The following is a 16633-nucleotide window of genomic DNA, read 5'->3' on the forward strand; positions in this document are numbered from 1 at the left end:
GCTGGACCAGAACCTCAACAAACGGGCCTACGGGACCAGAACCTCAACAAACGGGCCTACGGGACCAGAACCACCCCCTGGATGGTAGCTTCCTGCCTGAATGCAGGACTAACAGACAGCTACTGCGATAATAAGGATTTCTTGAACCAGGGTCCAGTCCTGCCTGGTTCTGACCCGGATGGTATGCGGTTCTGACCCGGATGGTACTGGGATCAGATCCCATCAGAGGGACGAGAAGGCGGTGGTACCGCAGCTGTAAAACATGGTCCGGGTCACTGGTGCTGATGTTGGAGGTCCGAAGGCGCCAGACGGGTTCTGAGGAGAACAGAAACCCGGCGGTCCCGACCAGACGATTCTAATAAACCGGCATGCCAACACCAATTATGTGTCTCTCTCTCTCTCTCTCTCTCTCTCTCTCTCTCTCTCTCTCTCTCTCTCTCTCCTCTCTCTCTCTCTCTCTCTCTCTCTCTCTCTCTCTTCTCTCTCTCTCTCTCTCTCTCTCTCTCTGTGTGTGTATATATATAGATATAGATATATATATAGATATAGATATATATATAGATATAGATATATATATATAGATATATATATAGATATATATATATACACACACACACAGAGAGAGAGAGAGAGAGAGAGAGATATATATAGATATATATATATAGATATATCTATAGATATATCTATAGATATATATATAGATATATCTATAGATATAGATGTATAGATATAGATATATATGCACATCCTGCATATCCCTGTGGATGGACCGGTTCTTCTCCTGAAGAAGTTCTAGCAGAGTTTGGACCCACCTGAACAGAACTGATGGGTTCTGTCCAGAACCCAGAAAGAACAGAACCGACCCAGATGTTTGCTTCAGGTTCAGATTTTTATTTTTGCCTCTAAGCTTCAGCAACAAAACCCGGTTCCGAGTCACAAATCGGATCCTCACAGAACGTGACGTATGTACAGCGCCGGACGGACATCGGGCCGCCACGAACCCGAACACACGACCAGAACCGGGGTTCTGGTTCCGTCTGAAAGCAAAGTGCGGCTGTATGGCTTCTGGTTCTGCAGGTCCAACTTTATTTACAACACAAACAGCACACAGACAGTACTGAGGTCCAATATGAGGGGTTCTGACCCGCTTATTTACAATTTACAGGGAACCAGAACCTGCAGAGTTCTGTGGAGGTTCTGTAGTGTCCTGATGAAGACGAGCTGGCCAGGATGAAGGCTGCTGGAGTGACTCTTCGGACTTTATGGTGACCGACCCAGTTCGGTTCTGCTGGTACCTCTGTGACCCATCAGACAGAGGTACCAGCAGAACCCAGTCCACTGACGAGGAGCCTGGTTCTGGTCCCGCTGGGCTGTAAACACAAACTGGACCGGGTCTCTGCTGCCACCTGGTGGCGCTGAGGCCCGGGTCCTGCTCGTCCGTTTGATTGGACCGATTGTTCTGTTTAAAGGTGTTCTGATGATGGTGTCAGAACCACAGAACCCAGGTCCAAACCGCCAGCTCCGTAAAATCAGGGTTCTGGTGTCCAGGAGGAGCAGGCGATGAGTTCCTCTGATGGTTCCTCAGATTCTGGGTTCTGTCCAGCATATGAAGCGAGGAACCGGGTCAGAACATCTTCCTTCAGGTTTGGTTTTTTTGTCTGGAACCAGAACAGAACCAGATCTGTGAACGGTTCTGGTTCTTTCATTAAGAATGTGGGATCCGCTTCATCTGAGTGGATCTGCAGCTGATCCGGTTCAAAAGAGTTCTGGTTCTGGTTCTGGTTCAGTCAGACGACCCGAGGGGCCCCAGCGGCAGCAGGAGGAACCCAGACGGGAGTAAAGATTCTGGTTTCCAGAACCGCCTGCGACCCGATCCGATCAAACACGTTACACAAAGTCTACAGGAAAAAAGGACAGAGTGACACGTCTGGCAGCAGAGAGGATCTTTGAGGGTCCGTCAGAACTCCAGATTCTCTCCTGAATGGATTTAGAGGAAATGTGGAACCTGGAGATGCAGAACCAGGTTCTGTTATTTGGTCCAAACTGAAGAGTCCGGATCTGATCCAGAACCAAGGAGTCTGTGGTTCTGCAGCAGTTTGACTGACCTGCAGAACCTAAGAATGCTTTTTGTCCCCAGCGGGCCTCCGTACCTCCATCAGGTTCCATCAGAACCGCCAGGCGGCGCCGGGGAGCTTTGCTTCCTGTTTGTCTCACTTTGTGCGTCTCAGAGGATGGAAATGAAAATTCCTACGATGCGTTTGGGACCCTGAACGTTGCACGTCTGGCCCTGAAACAGGAAATGAAGCTTTGATGGTGACGGCTCCCGGCTGAGCGTCTCCTTTCCCGCTGACCTTGAACGCCTCATCTGCAGGGAAAGCGCCTCGGCGTTTTCTCTGATGGCGTTTGAACGTTACGCCGCCTCCTCCTGCCGGCTGCTCTGCTTCTGAAGCTCCGCCCTCTGGCCGTTCCCGCCGCCGCTCCTGCTCCCCGCCGCCTCCTTCACGCCGCTCTTCGGCGCAGAGGAAGAGGAGGACGTGACCTTCAGGCTCTTGGAGGTCTTGGCGCCGCGGCTCTTCTCCTTGCCGGCGGCGTCCAGAGGCAGCGAGGGGCTGGAGTGCGCCCTCTGCAGGCCGCCGTCGCTGTACAGCCGCGCCTCGAAGGCCGCCAGGTCCTCGTCTCCGTCCGCCATCTTGGCCCGAAGCAGCATGGCGTAGGTCCCGTAGCGCGTCTTCTGCAGGGGAGAGGAGAGAGGAGGCGGTTAGTGAGGAGGAAGAGAGAGGGGGGGGGGGAGGAAGGAGGAGGAGGAGGAAGAGGAAGGAGGGAGGAGAGAGGAGGCGGTTAGTGAGGAGGAGGGAGAGATGTGGAGCGAGGGGAGGAAGAGAGGAGAGAGGGGGAGGAGAGAGGGGGGGAGGGAGGAGGCGGTTAGTGAGGAGGAGAGAGTGGAGGAGGAAGAGGAAGGAGGGAGGAGAGAGGAGGCGGTTAGTGAGGAGGAGGAGAGAGGGGGGGGAGGAGGAGGAGGAGAGAGGAGGCGGTTAGTGAGGAGGAGGAGAGAGGGGGGGATGAGGAAGAGGAAGGAGGGAGGAGGAGGAGGAAGAGGAAGAGGAGGAAGAGGAAGGAGGGAGGAGGAGGAGGAGGAGGAAGAGGAATAGGAGGAAGAGGAAGGAGAGAGGAGGAGGAGGAGAAAGAGGAAGGAGAGAGGAGGAAGAGGAAGGAGGTGATTTCCTCCTCTTCCTCGACGGAACGGCGGCTCTGAGGTGTGAGCGCAGCATCAATCAGCTCCAGACTTTGACTAGGCCGTTCCTTGTCTAGGCGCTGCTGCGTTCTAGATCAGCGTCCCGCTGCAGAACCCATCTGAGCTTTAGGTTCCAGCAGGTTCTGCAGGTTCTGAAGGTTCTGCAGCGGCCATGCAGATCACCACCACCATGTGTGACGGCAGGAATGATGTTCTGGTTCTGAAATACGGTTCTAGTCCAGATGTAACGGGTCGCCCACCTTCCTGCAGAGCTTCAGATGTTCTGGTTCTTCTTAGACCTCCAGGATGAGCTCTTTGTTGGGTTCTCCACTGTTCCAAGCGTTCTACGTGTGGATAAAGGTTCTGACTGAGGTTCTGTGGACACACAAAGTTCTGTAACCTTTTCCAGACTGATGGACGTCAGGGACTTGGTTTGTCTTCGGTTCTTGAAGTCTGAGAACGATGTTCTGCTGTCTGGTTCTAGATAAGATCCTGATTCTACGGGTTTCATAACCGTATGGTTCCGGCTCCAGGTTGGTTACCAGCCTCCAGCTGACCCAGCAGCGGTTCTGGAGTTCTGCTGAGTTCTGCACTGATCTGGATCCTCAAAGGACGAGGAGCAGAAATCTGAATGGATGTGAATACTTTTCCATAGATGAGGGTAGGAACGTAGATCGACCGGTAAATCTAGAGCTTGGCCTTTTGGCTCAGCTCTCTCTTCACCACAACGGATCGGTACAGCGCCCGCTTCACAGCAGACGCTGCACCAATCCGCCTGTCCATCTCCCGCTCCATCCTCCCCTCATTCCTGAACAAGACCCCAAGATACCTGAACTCCTCCACTAGGGGCAGGACATCCTCCCCAACCCGGAGGAGTTGAGTCAGAACCACTGCCCCTACCGTGTGGGGAGGTGGTTCTGACTCAAACCACAGAGGTCCGGTGTTCCCTGCCCTGGCTAAACTAGCTCACGTCACGCGGCGCTGCTCATGGAGGGTCCGGTTGGTTGCAGCAGAGACGGACCTTAGCGACGACGGCCCATCAGGCCACTGGTGTGGAGGGTTCTGGACCTAAACAACCCCCGGTGCGGTCCCGCTTACCTCAAACTCCAGGTACTCTTTGCGCAGCTTCTGCTCCTCCAGCTCGCGACCTTTGACCTTCCGGTCGGGCGTGGCGGCCGTGAGCTCGGCCAGCTCGGAGGAAACCGCCCGGAAGCGGTTCTCGTGGGATTTGAGCTGCTCCTCCTGTTGAGACGGACGGGAGAGACGGGTCAGGCCCGGTTCTGACGGGCCGCGGTGGAACACGGCGCTCTGAGCTCCTACCTGAGTCAGCTTGGTCCCGGAACCCGGCAGCAGAGGCCGACTGAAGCGCTTCTGGGAGCCGATGGCCGCTGGGAACGGAGGCGCCGACAACATGGCCGCCACCACGTTGATGCGAGTGATCCAGGACTGCATCTGCTCGCTGTTCCTGCAGGACAGAACCGGAGGCTGCAGAACCAACACAGAACCGGGCTCCACCAGAATACCCTTAATCAGAGCACCTAACTCCTGTTCCTAGCTCCTGCTCCTAGCTTCTAGCTAATAGCTCCTGTTCCTTGCTCCTAGCTTCTAGCTCCTGCTCTTAGCTCCTTGCTCCTAACTTCTAGGTCCTGTTCCTAGCTTCTTGCTCCTGCTCCTTGCTTTTAGCTCCTAGCTTCTAGCTCCTGCTCCTAGCTTCTAGCTAATAGCTCCTTATCCTAGCTCTTTTCTCCTAGCTCCTGCTCCTAGCTTCTAGCTAATAGCTCCTGCTCCCAGTTTCTTGCTCCTAGCTTCTAGTTCTTAGCTTCTGCTCCTAGCTTCTAGCTAATAACTCCTGTTCCTTGCTCCTAGCTTCTAACTCCTAACTCCTAGCTTCTAACTCCTAGCTTCTAACTCCTAACTCCTAGCTTTTAGCTAATAGCTCCTGTTCCTAACTCCTAGCTTCTAGCTCCTGCTCTTAGCTCCTTGCTCCTAACTTCTAGGTCCTGTTCCTAGCTTCTTGCTCCTGCTCCTTGCTTTTAGCTCCTGCTCCTAGCTTCTAGCTAATAGCTCCTTATCCTAGCTCTTTTCTCCTAGCTCCTGCTCCTAGCTTCTAGCTAATAGCTCCTGCTCCCAGCTTCTTGCTCCTAGCTTCTAGTTCTTAGCTTCTGCTCCTAGCTTCTAGCTAATAACTCCTGTTCCTTGCTCCTAGCTTCTAACTCCTAACTCCTAGCTTCTAACTCCTAACTCCTAGCTTCTAACTCCTAACTCCTTGCTTTTAGCTAATAGCTCCTAGCTTTTAGCTAATAGCTCCTGTTCCTAACTCCTAGCTTCTAGCTCCTGCTCTTAGCTCCTTGCTCCTAACTTCTAGGTCCTATTCCTAGCTTCTTGCTCCTGCTCCTTGCTTTTAGCTCCTAGCTTCTAACTCCTGCTCCTAGCTTCTAGCTAATAGCTCCTTATCCTAGCTCTTTTCTCCTAGCTCCTGCTCCTAGCTTCTAGCTAATAGCTCCTGCTCCCAGCTTCTTGCTCCTAGCTTCTAGTTCTTAGCTTCTGCTCCTAGCTTCTAGCTAATAACTCCTGTTCCTTGCTACTAGCTTCTAACTCCTAACTCCTAGCTTCTAACTCCTAACTCCTAGCTTTTAGCTAATAGCTCCTGTTCCTAACTCCTAGCTTCTAGCTCCTGCTCTTAGCTCCTTGCTCCTAACTTCTAGGTCCTGTTCCTAGCTTCTTGCTCCTGCTCCTTGCTATTAGCTCCTAGCTTCTAGCTCCTGCTCCTAGCTTCTAGCTAATAGCTCCTTATCCTGGCTCCTTTCTCCAAGCTCCTGCTCCTAGCTCTTAGCCCCTGCTCCTAGCCTCTAGCTAATAGCTCCTTATCCTAGCTCCTTTCTCCTAGCCTTTCTCCTAGCCTAGAAGCAGGAGCTCTTAGCTCCTGCTTCTAGCCTCTAGCTAATAGCTCCTGTTCCTAGCTTCTTGCTCCTAGCTTCTAGCTCCTCCTCCTAGCTTCTAGCTAATAGCTCCTTATCCTAGCTCCTTTCTCCTAGCTCCTGCTCCTAGCCTCTAGCTAATAGCTCCTGTTCCTAGCTTCTTGCTCCTAGCTTCTAGCTCCTCCTCCTAGCTCCTAGCCAATAGCTCCTGTTCCTAGCTCCTAACTTCTAGCTCCTAACTTCTAGCTCCTGTTCCTAGCTTCTAGCTCCTGCTCCTAGCTAATAGCTCCTGTTCCTAGCTTCTAACTCCTAACTCCTAGCTTCTAACTCCTAACTCCTAGCTTTTAGCTAATAGCTCCTGTTCCTAACTCCTAGCTTCTAGCTCCTGCTCTTAGCTCCTTGCTCCTAACTTCTAGGTCCTGTTCCTAGCTTCTTTCTCCTGCTCCTTGCTATTAGCTCCTAGCTTCTAGCTCCTGCTCCTAGCTTCTAGCTAATAGCTCCTTATCCTGGCTCCTTTCTCCAAGCTCCTGCTCCTAGCTCTTAGCCCCTGCTCCTAGCCTCTAGCTAATAGCTCCTTATCCTGGCTCCTTTCTCCAAGCTCCTGCTCCTAGCTCTTAGCCCCTGCTCCTAGCCTCTAGCTAATAGCTCCTTATCCTAGCTCCTTTCTCCTAGCCTTTCTCCTAGCCTAGAAGCAGGAGCTCTTAGCTCCTGCTTCTAGCCTCTAGCTAATAGCTCCTGTTCCTAGCTTCTTGCTCCTAGCTTCTAGCTCCTCCTCCTAGCTTCTAGCTAATAGCTCCTTATCCTAGCTCCTTTCTCCTAGCTCCTGCTCCTAGCCTCTAGCTAATAGCTCCTGTTCCTAGCTTCTTGCTCCTAGCTTCTAGCTCCTCCTCCTAGCTCCTAGCCAATAGCTCCTGTTCCTAGCTCCTAACTTCTAGCTCCTGTTCCTAGCTTCTAGCTCCTGCTCCTAGCTAATAGCTCCTGTTCCTAGCTCCTAACTTCTAGCTCCTGTTCCTAGCTTCTAGCTCCTGTTCCTAGCTCCTAGCTCAGAGCTAGAAGCTAGGAGGTAGGAGCTAGGAGGTCCCTAGCTTGGAACCTCGTAGCTCCTGCTTCTAGCTCCTGTTCCTAGCATATAGCTCCTATCTCCTGCTCCTAGCTCCTATCTCCTAGGTCCTAGCTCCTACCTCCTATCTCCTGCTCCCTGACCTTTCCTGGGTCAGCAGAACTCCATCAGGGAGGAAAGGAGCTTCAGCTGCTGAGCTGATTCCAGACTTTAACTCAGTTAACAGAGTTAATCTGACTTTCAGCCTTGAGATGAATCATGAACTGCTGATACATAAATAAAACTGAACTGAACTAAAGATTCAGAACTATTCAGACGCTCTGACCATGTCGCCCGCTGACGCTCTTCCTCCAGTCCTGACCCCATGAGGGTGCAGGGATGGAGCCATGTTCTCCAGCACCTGATGCAGTTACTCTGCAGAGCCACAGGGGGCGCTAAGCAGCAGAGGGTTCTTACTGCGCCTGGAAGAGGAAGACCCTCCAGTCGGCCGTCCTCAGGTAGAACACGTTGGGCCTCTTGCTGTAGTCCGCCGCCCTCATGGCCAGGGAGTGATGGATGGACACGGCGTTCTTCACGTCCTCCTCCGTCAGCTCCCGCTCCGCCCGGTACTCGTCCTGTGGGCCAAACGCAGCTTTCAGTCAGGAGCACCACAGATCAGGTTCTGGTTCTGCTGACGCCGACCCAGCAGAACCAGAACACACTAACTACGTCTGTTTGTCAGGAGGTTCCCCAGTGAGAACCCAGACGGCCCTAAAGTCTCCTGACGCTGAAGCAGGAAGCCAAGAACACAGCTACTGCCCCCTAGCTGTGGCAGCTGGTATCTGCTGCTTTAGTCCCGTTACCAAGGTGTGGCACCGGAAGCACTGCATCATGGGTAAAGGACCTCCTCGGCCTCACTGATGCAGAACATTTGAGACGTTCTGGATGTTCCACAGAGAACTGTTGGGACCATAAGATCATTCCAAGATGAACAAGCCAGAACCAGGAGCTCCTAGTCCAGAAAGACCTGCGGACCTAATGCCCCCCCCCCCCCCCCACCAACCGGACCTGGTTCCTCCAGCACCGCAGTCCACTGCTGAGGAACAATCCTGCTGAGGCTCATCTAACGTTTGCTGCTAAGGGTGAGACCTCCTCACCCCATCATGTTAGGACACGGAACATCAGAACCAGCATGTGGTTCTGGAGAACTGCGGTGACTGTTTGGATCATCAGCACCACCAGTGAGGAAATATATGCAGAACCCATTTATCTCTCTGGGTTAAAATAAAACAGGTTCAGCTGCTTGTAATCTGCAGTTTCACCACTAGAGGCAGCGCTGCGCCACAAACAGCAGCCGGAGAACTGAGGAGGACCTTCAGAGAACCTGGAGAACCGGAGCAGAACCCGAGTGGATGAGTAGGTTTAAAGAGGACAGTTCCAGAGTGTGCCTCCCAGGGGCTGATGGGAAATGTAGTGCAGCAGCTTTACCTTCTGCAGGTAGAGGACCAGGCCCTTCAGCAGGGCGTAGAAGGTCTTCCAGCCCCTCTTCCCCCGTGGAGCTGAAACAGAAGCAGGCGTCAGTTCTTCTTCTCTACGTCGCTTAAACCATGCAGCGAGGAGGAGGAGGAGGAGGAGGAGGAGGAGGAGGAGGAGGAGGCCGTACTTCTCTTCCCGTCGGGGTCGGCGTGGACCTTCCGCACCAGGAAGCCGCTCTTATACGGCTCGCCGTCGGCCTGCTGGGCCACGCCCACCAGCGGGTTCTGACCACTGGCGACGCGCCGCATGGTGTGGGAGGCGGAGTCTGTGCGCACGTCGGCCAGCTCCGACACCGACTTCCTCAGCTCCTCTTCATCACTGCGGAGAACAGGTGAGGAACAGGTGAGGAACAGGTGAGGAACAGGAGGAGGAACAGGTGGAGGAACAGGTGAGGAACAGGTGGAGGAACAGGTGAGGAACAGGTGAGGAACAGGAGGAGGAACAGGTGGAGGAACAGGTGAGGAACAGGTGGAGGAACAGGTGAGGAACAGGTGAGGAACAGGAGGAGGAACAGGTAGGAGGAACAGGAGGAGGAAACAGGTTGAGGAACAGGGAGGAGGAACAGGTGGAGGAACAGGTGAGGAACAGGAGGAGGAACAGGTGGAGGAACAGGAGGAGGAACAGGAGGAGGAACAGGTGAGGAACAGGAGGAGGAACAGGTGAGGAAAAGGTGGAGGAAAAGGAGGAGGAACAGGGTTGCAGGAAATGGAAGGAGGAACAGGTGAGGAACAGGAGGAGGAACAGGGGAGGAACAGGAGGAGGAACAGGTGAGGAACAGGTGAGGAACAGGTGAGGAACAGGTGGAGGAACAGGTGAGGAACAGGTGGAGGAACAGGAGGAGGAACAGGAGGAGGAACAGGAGGAGGAACAGGAGGAGGAACAGGTGAGGAACAGGAGGAGGAACAGGTGGAGGAACAGGTGAGGAACAGGAGGAGGAACAGGTGAGGAACAGGAGGAGGAACAGGTGAGGAACAGGAGGAGGAACAGGTGAGGAACAGGTGAGGAACAGGTGAGGAACAGGTGGAGGAACAGGAGGAGGAACAGGTGAGGAACAGGAGGAGGAACAGGTGAGGAACAGGAGGAGGAACAGGTGAGGAACAGGAGGAGGAACAGGTGAGGAACAGGTGAGGAACAGGTGAGGAACAGGTGGAGGAACAGGAGGAGGAACAGGTGAGGAACAGGAGGAGGAACAGGTGAGGAACAGGAGGAGGAACAGGTGAGGAACAGGAGGAGGAACAGGTGAGGAACAGGTGAGGAACAGGTGAGGAACAGGTGGAGGAACAGGTGAGGAACAGGAGGAGGAACAGGTGAGGAACAGGAGGAGGAACAGGTGAGGAACAGGAGGAGGAACAGGTGAGGAACAGGAGGAGGAACAGGTGAGGAACAGGAGGAGGAACAGGTGAGGAACAGGTGAGGAACAGGTGGAGGAACAGGTGAGGAACAGGTGGAGGAACAGGTGAGGAACAGGAGGAGGAACAGGAGGAGGAACAGGAGGAGGAACAGGTGAGGAACAGGTGAGGAACAGGTGAGGAACAGGTGAGGAACAGGAGGAGGAACAGGAGGAGGAACAGGAGGAGGAACAGGTGAGGAACAGGTGAGGAACAGGTGGAGGAACAGGAGGAGGAACAGGAGGAGGAACAGGAGGAGTCAGCAGAAGTTCTAATGATCCTCTGAGACGTTCTGCCGCCTCAGCTAATATCATCATGACTCAGCAGAACTGTGTTCCTGCATGTTCTACGGTTAGATCAGGAACCAGAACCTGGAACTAGGAACCAGATCCATCCATCCATCCATCATCCATCATCCATCCATCCCTCCATCCATCATCCATCATCCATCATCCATGAACCGGTTCTTGGTTCTCCTGATGAAGTTCTCGGTTCTCTGGGAGCTCCTGCAGCTCTTGAAGCTGGTTAAGCTGTTATTAGGAGAGGAACGACTAGGCTGCACACGCTGGGATGCTGACCCATAATTTCAGCCAGCAGAGCAGGACGTTACCACGGCAACAGAGGCTTAATAACAGGGAGGGGATAACGAGGACACACAGCTGACATGTTACACGCGTGTTCAACACTCACATGGTCCACTGCAGCTTCTCGTTCTTGATGGAGCTGTACAGGGTCTGCAGAGAAACAGCAGAGGGAACATCAACACCTTCAGAGGAAACAGGAGAACCTGCTGCAGGGAGAACCTGCTGCAGGGAGAACCTGCTGCAGGGAGAACCTGCTGCATGGAGAACCTGCTGCAGGGAGAACCTGCTGCAGGGAGAACCTGCTGCACGGAGAACCTGCTGCAGAGAGAACCTGCTGCATGGAGAACCTGCTGCAGGGAGAACCTGCTGAAAGGAGAACCTGCTGCAGGGAGAACCTGCTGCATGGAGAACCTGCTGCAGGGAAAACCGGCTGCATGGAGAACCTGCTGCAGGGAGAACCTGCTGAAAGGAGAACCTGCTGCAGGGAGAACCTGCTGAAAGGAGAACCTGCTGCAGGGAGAACCTGCTGCATGGAGAACCTGCTGCATGGAGAACCTGCTGCATGGAGAACCTGCTGCATGGAGAACCTGCTGCACGGAGAACCTGCTGCAGGGAGAACCTGCTGCGGGGAGAACCTGCTGCGGGGAGAACCTGCTGCGGGGAGAACCTGCTGCATGGAGAACCTGCTGAAAGGAGAACCTGCTGAAAGGAGAACCTGCTGCAGGGAGAACCTGCTGCAGGGAGAACCTGCTGAAAGGAGAACCTGCTGCAGGGAGAACCTGCTGAAAGGAGAACCTGCTGCAGGGAGAACCTGCTGCATGGAGAACCTGCTGCAGGGAGAACCTGCTGCATGGAGAACCTGCTGCATGGAGAACCTGCTGCAGGGAGAACCTGCTGCATGGAGAACCTGCTGCGGGGAGAACCTGCTGCATGGAGAACCTGCTGAAAGGAGAACCTGCTGCACGGAGAACCTGGTCTGCATGGAGAACCTGCTGCATGGAGAACCTGCCTTATTTGACAGCAGGAAACGGGGGGGGGGGGGGGGGGGGGGGGGTTGTACCCGGGACAGAAGCATCCAGGCCTGAGGGTGCGTGCTCCATCCCTGCACCACCATCAATCTTCATTAATGTTCAACAGCTGAAGGGCCGTCCCTGACTCAGGCTGACCACAGGGAGCATCAGGCTACTGAGAGGGAGAGATTTAAAGAGTCCTACAATCCTGGCAAATAGTTCCTGGTGGGAAAAGGTACCAGGAACTAATGGGCCAAGAACAGAGCCTTGTGGTACCCCATGGCAGGCCGGCCCAGGACCAGGAGGAGTCCCCAGAGACCAGTCCTGGCAGAGCAAGCAGTGGCGTTAGAACCACTAGAGCACTAGAACCACTAGAACACTAGAACCACTAGAACACTAGAACCACTAGAACACTAGAACACTAGAACAGCTGCATCAGAGAAAGTGCCTTGGTCTACGGTGTCAAAGGCAGGGCTGAGATCCTTCAGTACCATCAGTACCAGCGGTACCAACGGTACCAACGGTACCAACGGTACCTCGTCTCCAGTCCGTGGCTAAGCAGTGCCGTTAGAACCACTAGAACACTAGAACCACTAGAACCACTAGAACACTAGAAACACTAGAAACACTAGACCACTAGACCAGCTGGATGAGAGAAGGCATCTTGGTCTAAATCAGGTTTCTCAGCAGAGGATGAAGATCCGCATGTTTCAGTCCTTTGGTACCACCTCTGATGTCAGACTGCTATTAATTAAAAATAAAAGGACCAGAGTGGAAAAGGAGGAACCATGTGGAACCATGTGGAACCATGTGGTCTGGTAGTTAAACCCAAAGGTCTCTAGACTAGTGAGGGTTAGTTAGGTTAGTTGGTCTGGTTATTAACGGCTCATTAGAAGCAGTCTGCGTAGTTTGATGGTCGTAGAAGATGGCAGCAGTAATAATCTCAGAAGATAATTACTGTCAGCAGCTCTAACTGCTCTAACTCTACGCTCTGACAACAACTCCTGCTTTACTCCTCCTCCTCTCCACCTCCTCTCCACCTCCTCCACGCCCAGGACAACCAGGAGCTGCTCTGATTGGCCGTTTCCAGGACATGGTGACAAAGTGAGTGAGAAGGTAACTCCCTGAGAAGGTTAAAGTCTCCAGGGCTGAGAAGATGACCTGGTGAGTCAGGTGAGGAACAGGTGAGGAACAGGTGAGGAACAGGTGAACTGAGGCGCAGAGTTAGAGGAGGATCCAGCAGGAGCACTTAGAGCACCTGGTGAGGAGAAGCTAGGAGGACAGCATCACCTGAGGGTCAGGAACAGACGTCCAGGTTCTCTGCTGCCACCACAGATGGAGGTTAAGAGTCTGATGAAGACCAGCAGCTTCAGGACAGACGTGGACCTTTAATGCTACCTCCACCTGTTTGATCAGCCAATCCCAGAACGTTCTGATTAGAACCTGCACCACGCAGCAGGGAGCCTGGGTGGAGGAGCTGCTGGTCTGTGGACCACAGCTGGACCTCCACCACCTCCACCTCCACCTCCACCTCCACCATCTCCACTACAACCACCCATCAGCAGGAACGCAGCCGACTGAGACCAGCGCCGGTCCGGGATCAACTGGGCCGGTTCTGACGGCTCACAGGCTTCGGTACCGGCCAGATTCTGGAGGTCCGCTCCTCTCCAGCCCAGGAGGAAACACCCAGAATCATCTGGAGGTCAAAGCTCAGAAGAACCCAGAGAGACGGGAGTCAGAGACTGAGAGGTTCTGCTCCACAGGTGAGGACAGGTGAGCGCCTGCTGGTCAGGAGCAGGAAGGCGGGACAGCGCCCCCTGCTGGCTGCTGGAAACTCACACCGAGCCTTAAAATGATCAGGAACCGATTCCAGCAGCAGATTCCCTAAAGTTTAAAGTTTAACTGATTACTGCCAGACGCTCGTTGATTTTAAACATTTTCCCTTTCCAGACATTTTCAGTCACATCACTACGAGATTTACGTTAAATCTGAGCGATTCCTCTAGCTGGACTGCCTGAGGTTCTCCAGCAGTAAACTGGAGAACCCTGAGGAACCAGTGAGGAACCGGTGAGGAACCGGTGAGGAACCAGTGAGGAACCGGTGAGGAACCGGTGAGGAACTGGTGAGGAACCGTGGATTGATGAACCGGTGAGGAACCCTGACGAACCGGTGAGGAACCCTGAGGAACCCTGAGGAACCGGTGAGGAACCAGTGAGGAACCCTGAGGAACCGGCCACCAGTGCTACTGGTCTGATGAACCAGTGAGGAACCCTGAAGGAACCTGATGAACCCTGAGGAACCCTGAGGAACCTGAGGAACCCTGAGGAACCTGAGGAACCGGCCACCAGTGCTACCTTCTTCTTGCGGCCGTGCGGCGGCTGCTGCCGGTCCTGGCTCTTGCCCAGGAGGTCGGGGAAGGCGAGCGGCTTCAGGGAGCGGGATCTGGGAGCGCGGGGGTACCGGAAGTCCGACTCCCTGGAGTCCCGGCCGCTGCGGACCGAGCAGAGCGAGCGCGAGCGGTTCCGACCCGACGAGTTGATGCTGTTGACGCCGATCATGGCGACTGTGGTTCTCCAGGAGTCCGGCTGAAGGTCCGAGGCTGAAGGTCCGATGTGACGGAGGAAGAGCGGTTCTGATCCGAACGGCGACAGAACCGGTTCCTGATGTCCTGAGAGGATCTGGGCCCGGTCCACTTGGCTTTAGTACGGCTTAGATCCCAGCAGAGAACCCGGCATCCTTCAGCAGAGAAACGTTCCTAAAGTTCTGTTGGGTTCTGGAGGAGATCCGTCCAGGACGACATTAAATCAAATAAAAACTCTAAACGTTTAAAAGAATTTACAGCAACATCTTTGATTAATGTACTAAATTAAACTTTGAACCATCCATCAAAGGTTTTGTAATAAATAGATTTGAATAATTTAATTTAGCAGCAGAAATATGGATTAAATGATTAATTCCTGCAGAAACGACTGAAGATGAAGACGTCTGATTCCAGGATCTTTTCTGATCGGTGACGTATCGAAGCTTTGATCAGACTTTCTGAAGGAGACCGATCGACGTCGCCTCCTCCTCTTCCTCCTCTTCCTCACGTCTCATTAAACAAACCCAGGGTCCAAACGGTCGCGGCGCTGCGGTTCAGTCGGTTCCCCCGATGCTTCCAGACAGAACCGTCCCAAACGGACCGCTGTGGGCCGCCGCTGCTCCTGACGCAGCGCCGAGGATCCCTGGACCGCAAATAAATCTGTGACGAAGGAGACGCATCAGCAGCCTCCACAAGGAGGAGAAGAAGAAGAGGCGAGCAGGAGGCTGGGGCGAGCGAGCACACCCACACAGACAGAGAGAGAGAGAGGGGGGGGGGGGGGCAGAGGAGGAAAGTTTCTCCTGATCCGCCCTAAATCACACAGAACCCCTCCCTCCTCTTCCTCAGCTGTTGATCTCCTCTGACTGATCTCCTCTTCCTCCTGCAGGAGATCCGTCTGGACCAGGTGAGCTCAGTCCTCCCCTCCTCCTCTTCCTCAGACTGTTGAGGTCTGTTCATCATCCTCCTCCTCCTCCTCCTCCTCCTCCTCCCTCTCTTCTCTCTCACTCGCAATGCGCATTTCTCTGAGCTGCAGCAGCCAATCAGAGCGCAGCGACGGGTGCTAAGGCCCGCCCCCGGCCTTCCTGGGGGCTGTCAGTCATGAGCTGAATGTAGATGAAGATGAGCGACGAAGGGCAGCAGAAACAACACCTGTGATCACATTTATTCTCTGACTAATCAGGAGATGACAAATCCTGCATTGTTTATATTTCATGACTGAAGATGACACCATGTCTGCTTTATTCTTTTCATTTTTAAACCTTTCTAGCATTTCATTTTTGTGTTTTGTACCTAATTTGAACATTTTAAATATTTTGTCTTTGTTCCAGCTTTAATAATTTGTTTTAAACTAAAGTATTTAAATGTAAAGCTATGAATAAAACAAAAGCAACATGTTGTAATAATTGTTCCTCTATGTATTTATGAGAAAGGGTCCGTATAGACCTTCCTTATCCAGATGAGCTGAACAGCCAATGAGAGTAAGAGTTGCTCCGTGCTGGACCAATCACGTGGCTGGGATAGAGTCAGGTTACGCTAACGTTTGTGCAGCTGCAGCCTGTTGCTTCAGCTAACATGTTGGACATCAGGGGAAAAAATGTGTCCCAAAAGACGAAAGACGGAAAACACAGCGAACAACAAGAAAAGCCGAACGGTTCAGACGTGTGGAGGCTTTTTAAAGTCGGACGGTAAACCAAGTAGCATGCACTGCTAATTATGTCGAGCACACAGTCCAACAGAGTCTGGTTTAAAACCTTTGCTCACCTGTTGCTCCTACCTCACCTGGTTCTGCCCCTGACCTCCACACACAGCCCCACATTTCCTCCCTCTGCAGCCAATCACCTGCTGTATACAGTCAGTAAACTGTGCGTTTAAGTAACGCAGAAGCTTGTAGGTCCTGAACGGGGGAGAGAGGCAGTGTCCAGTGTCTCCATCAACACCATCAGGTTGTTTTTCTGGATGAAACCAGACCTACGGCTCTCCGCTCGTTTCATCTCGTTCTTTTGAGCTTTAGACAGAAGGAAGGCGGCCCAGAGAAAATGCTTCTGTGAGTTTTAATCCCAGTAATGAATTTAGCTGCAGCCTTTTGAAATGACTCGATAAAAACCAGGGAGACTGACTGATGCTGGGGTCCATTACAGTAATTAAAGCAAGAGTTGACCAAAAAGTGCAGAGTCAGCAGTTCGGTTGAATTAAATGAGCTGATTATTGAATATTAAAGCATAAAATCTTCCTTCTGCATCGCTGCAGTCAGAGACAAGAAATCTGCTCCTCTTCATCCAAACAACTCCTCTGAGCAGCTCCGGTCGTCTGACCCCAATGATTCCAGGCCAACCTTCAACCACTCA

The 16633-nt window shown here is 53.1% G+C and overlaps 1 protein-coding gene across 4 annotated transcripts in view; it reads right to left on the reverse strand.

Moving 5' to 3' along the window:
* Positions 1-870: 870 nt before the first annotated feature.
* psda (pleckstrin and Sec7 domain containing a) overlaps positions 871-16633 on the reverse strand; it is a 45929-nt gene continuing 30166 nt past the window's right edge. For all 4 annotated transcript variants that reach the window (XM_036126169.1, XM_036126166.1, XM_036126167.1 and 1 more), the window contains 7 exons: positions 10804-10847; positions 8853-9043; positions 8678-8748; positions 7667-7824; positions 4553-4697; positions 4331-4474; positions 871-2731 (listed from right to left, as the gene is read on the reverse strand). In XM_036126169.1, the coding sequence (XP_035982062.1) occupies positions 2411-2731; positions 4331-4474; positions 4553-4697; positions 7667-7824; positions 8678-8748; positions 8853-9043; positions 10804-10847 (1074 nt within the window). In that variant the 3' untranslated portion in view covers positions 871-2410. The remainder of the gene's footprint in view (positions 2732-4330; positions 4475-4552; positions 4698-7666; positions 7825-8677; positions 8749-8852; positions 9044-10803; positions 10848-16633) is intronic.

The sequence above is a fragment of the Fundulus heteroclitus genome, chromosome 22 (assembly GCF_011125445.2).
Source record: "Fundulus heteroclitus isolate FHET01 chromosome 22, MU-UCD_Fhet_4.1, whole genome shotgun sequence".
Lineage (NCBI taxonomy): Eukaryota > Metazoa > Chordata > Actinopteri > Cyprinodontiformes > Fundulidae > Fundulus > Fundulus heteroclitus.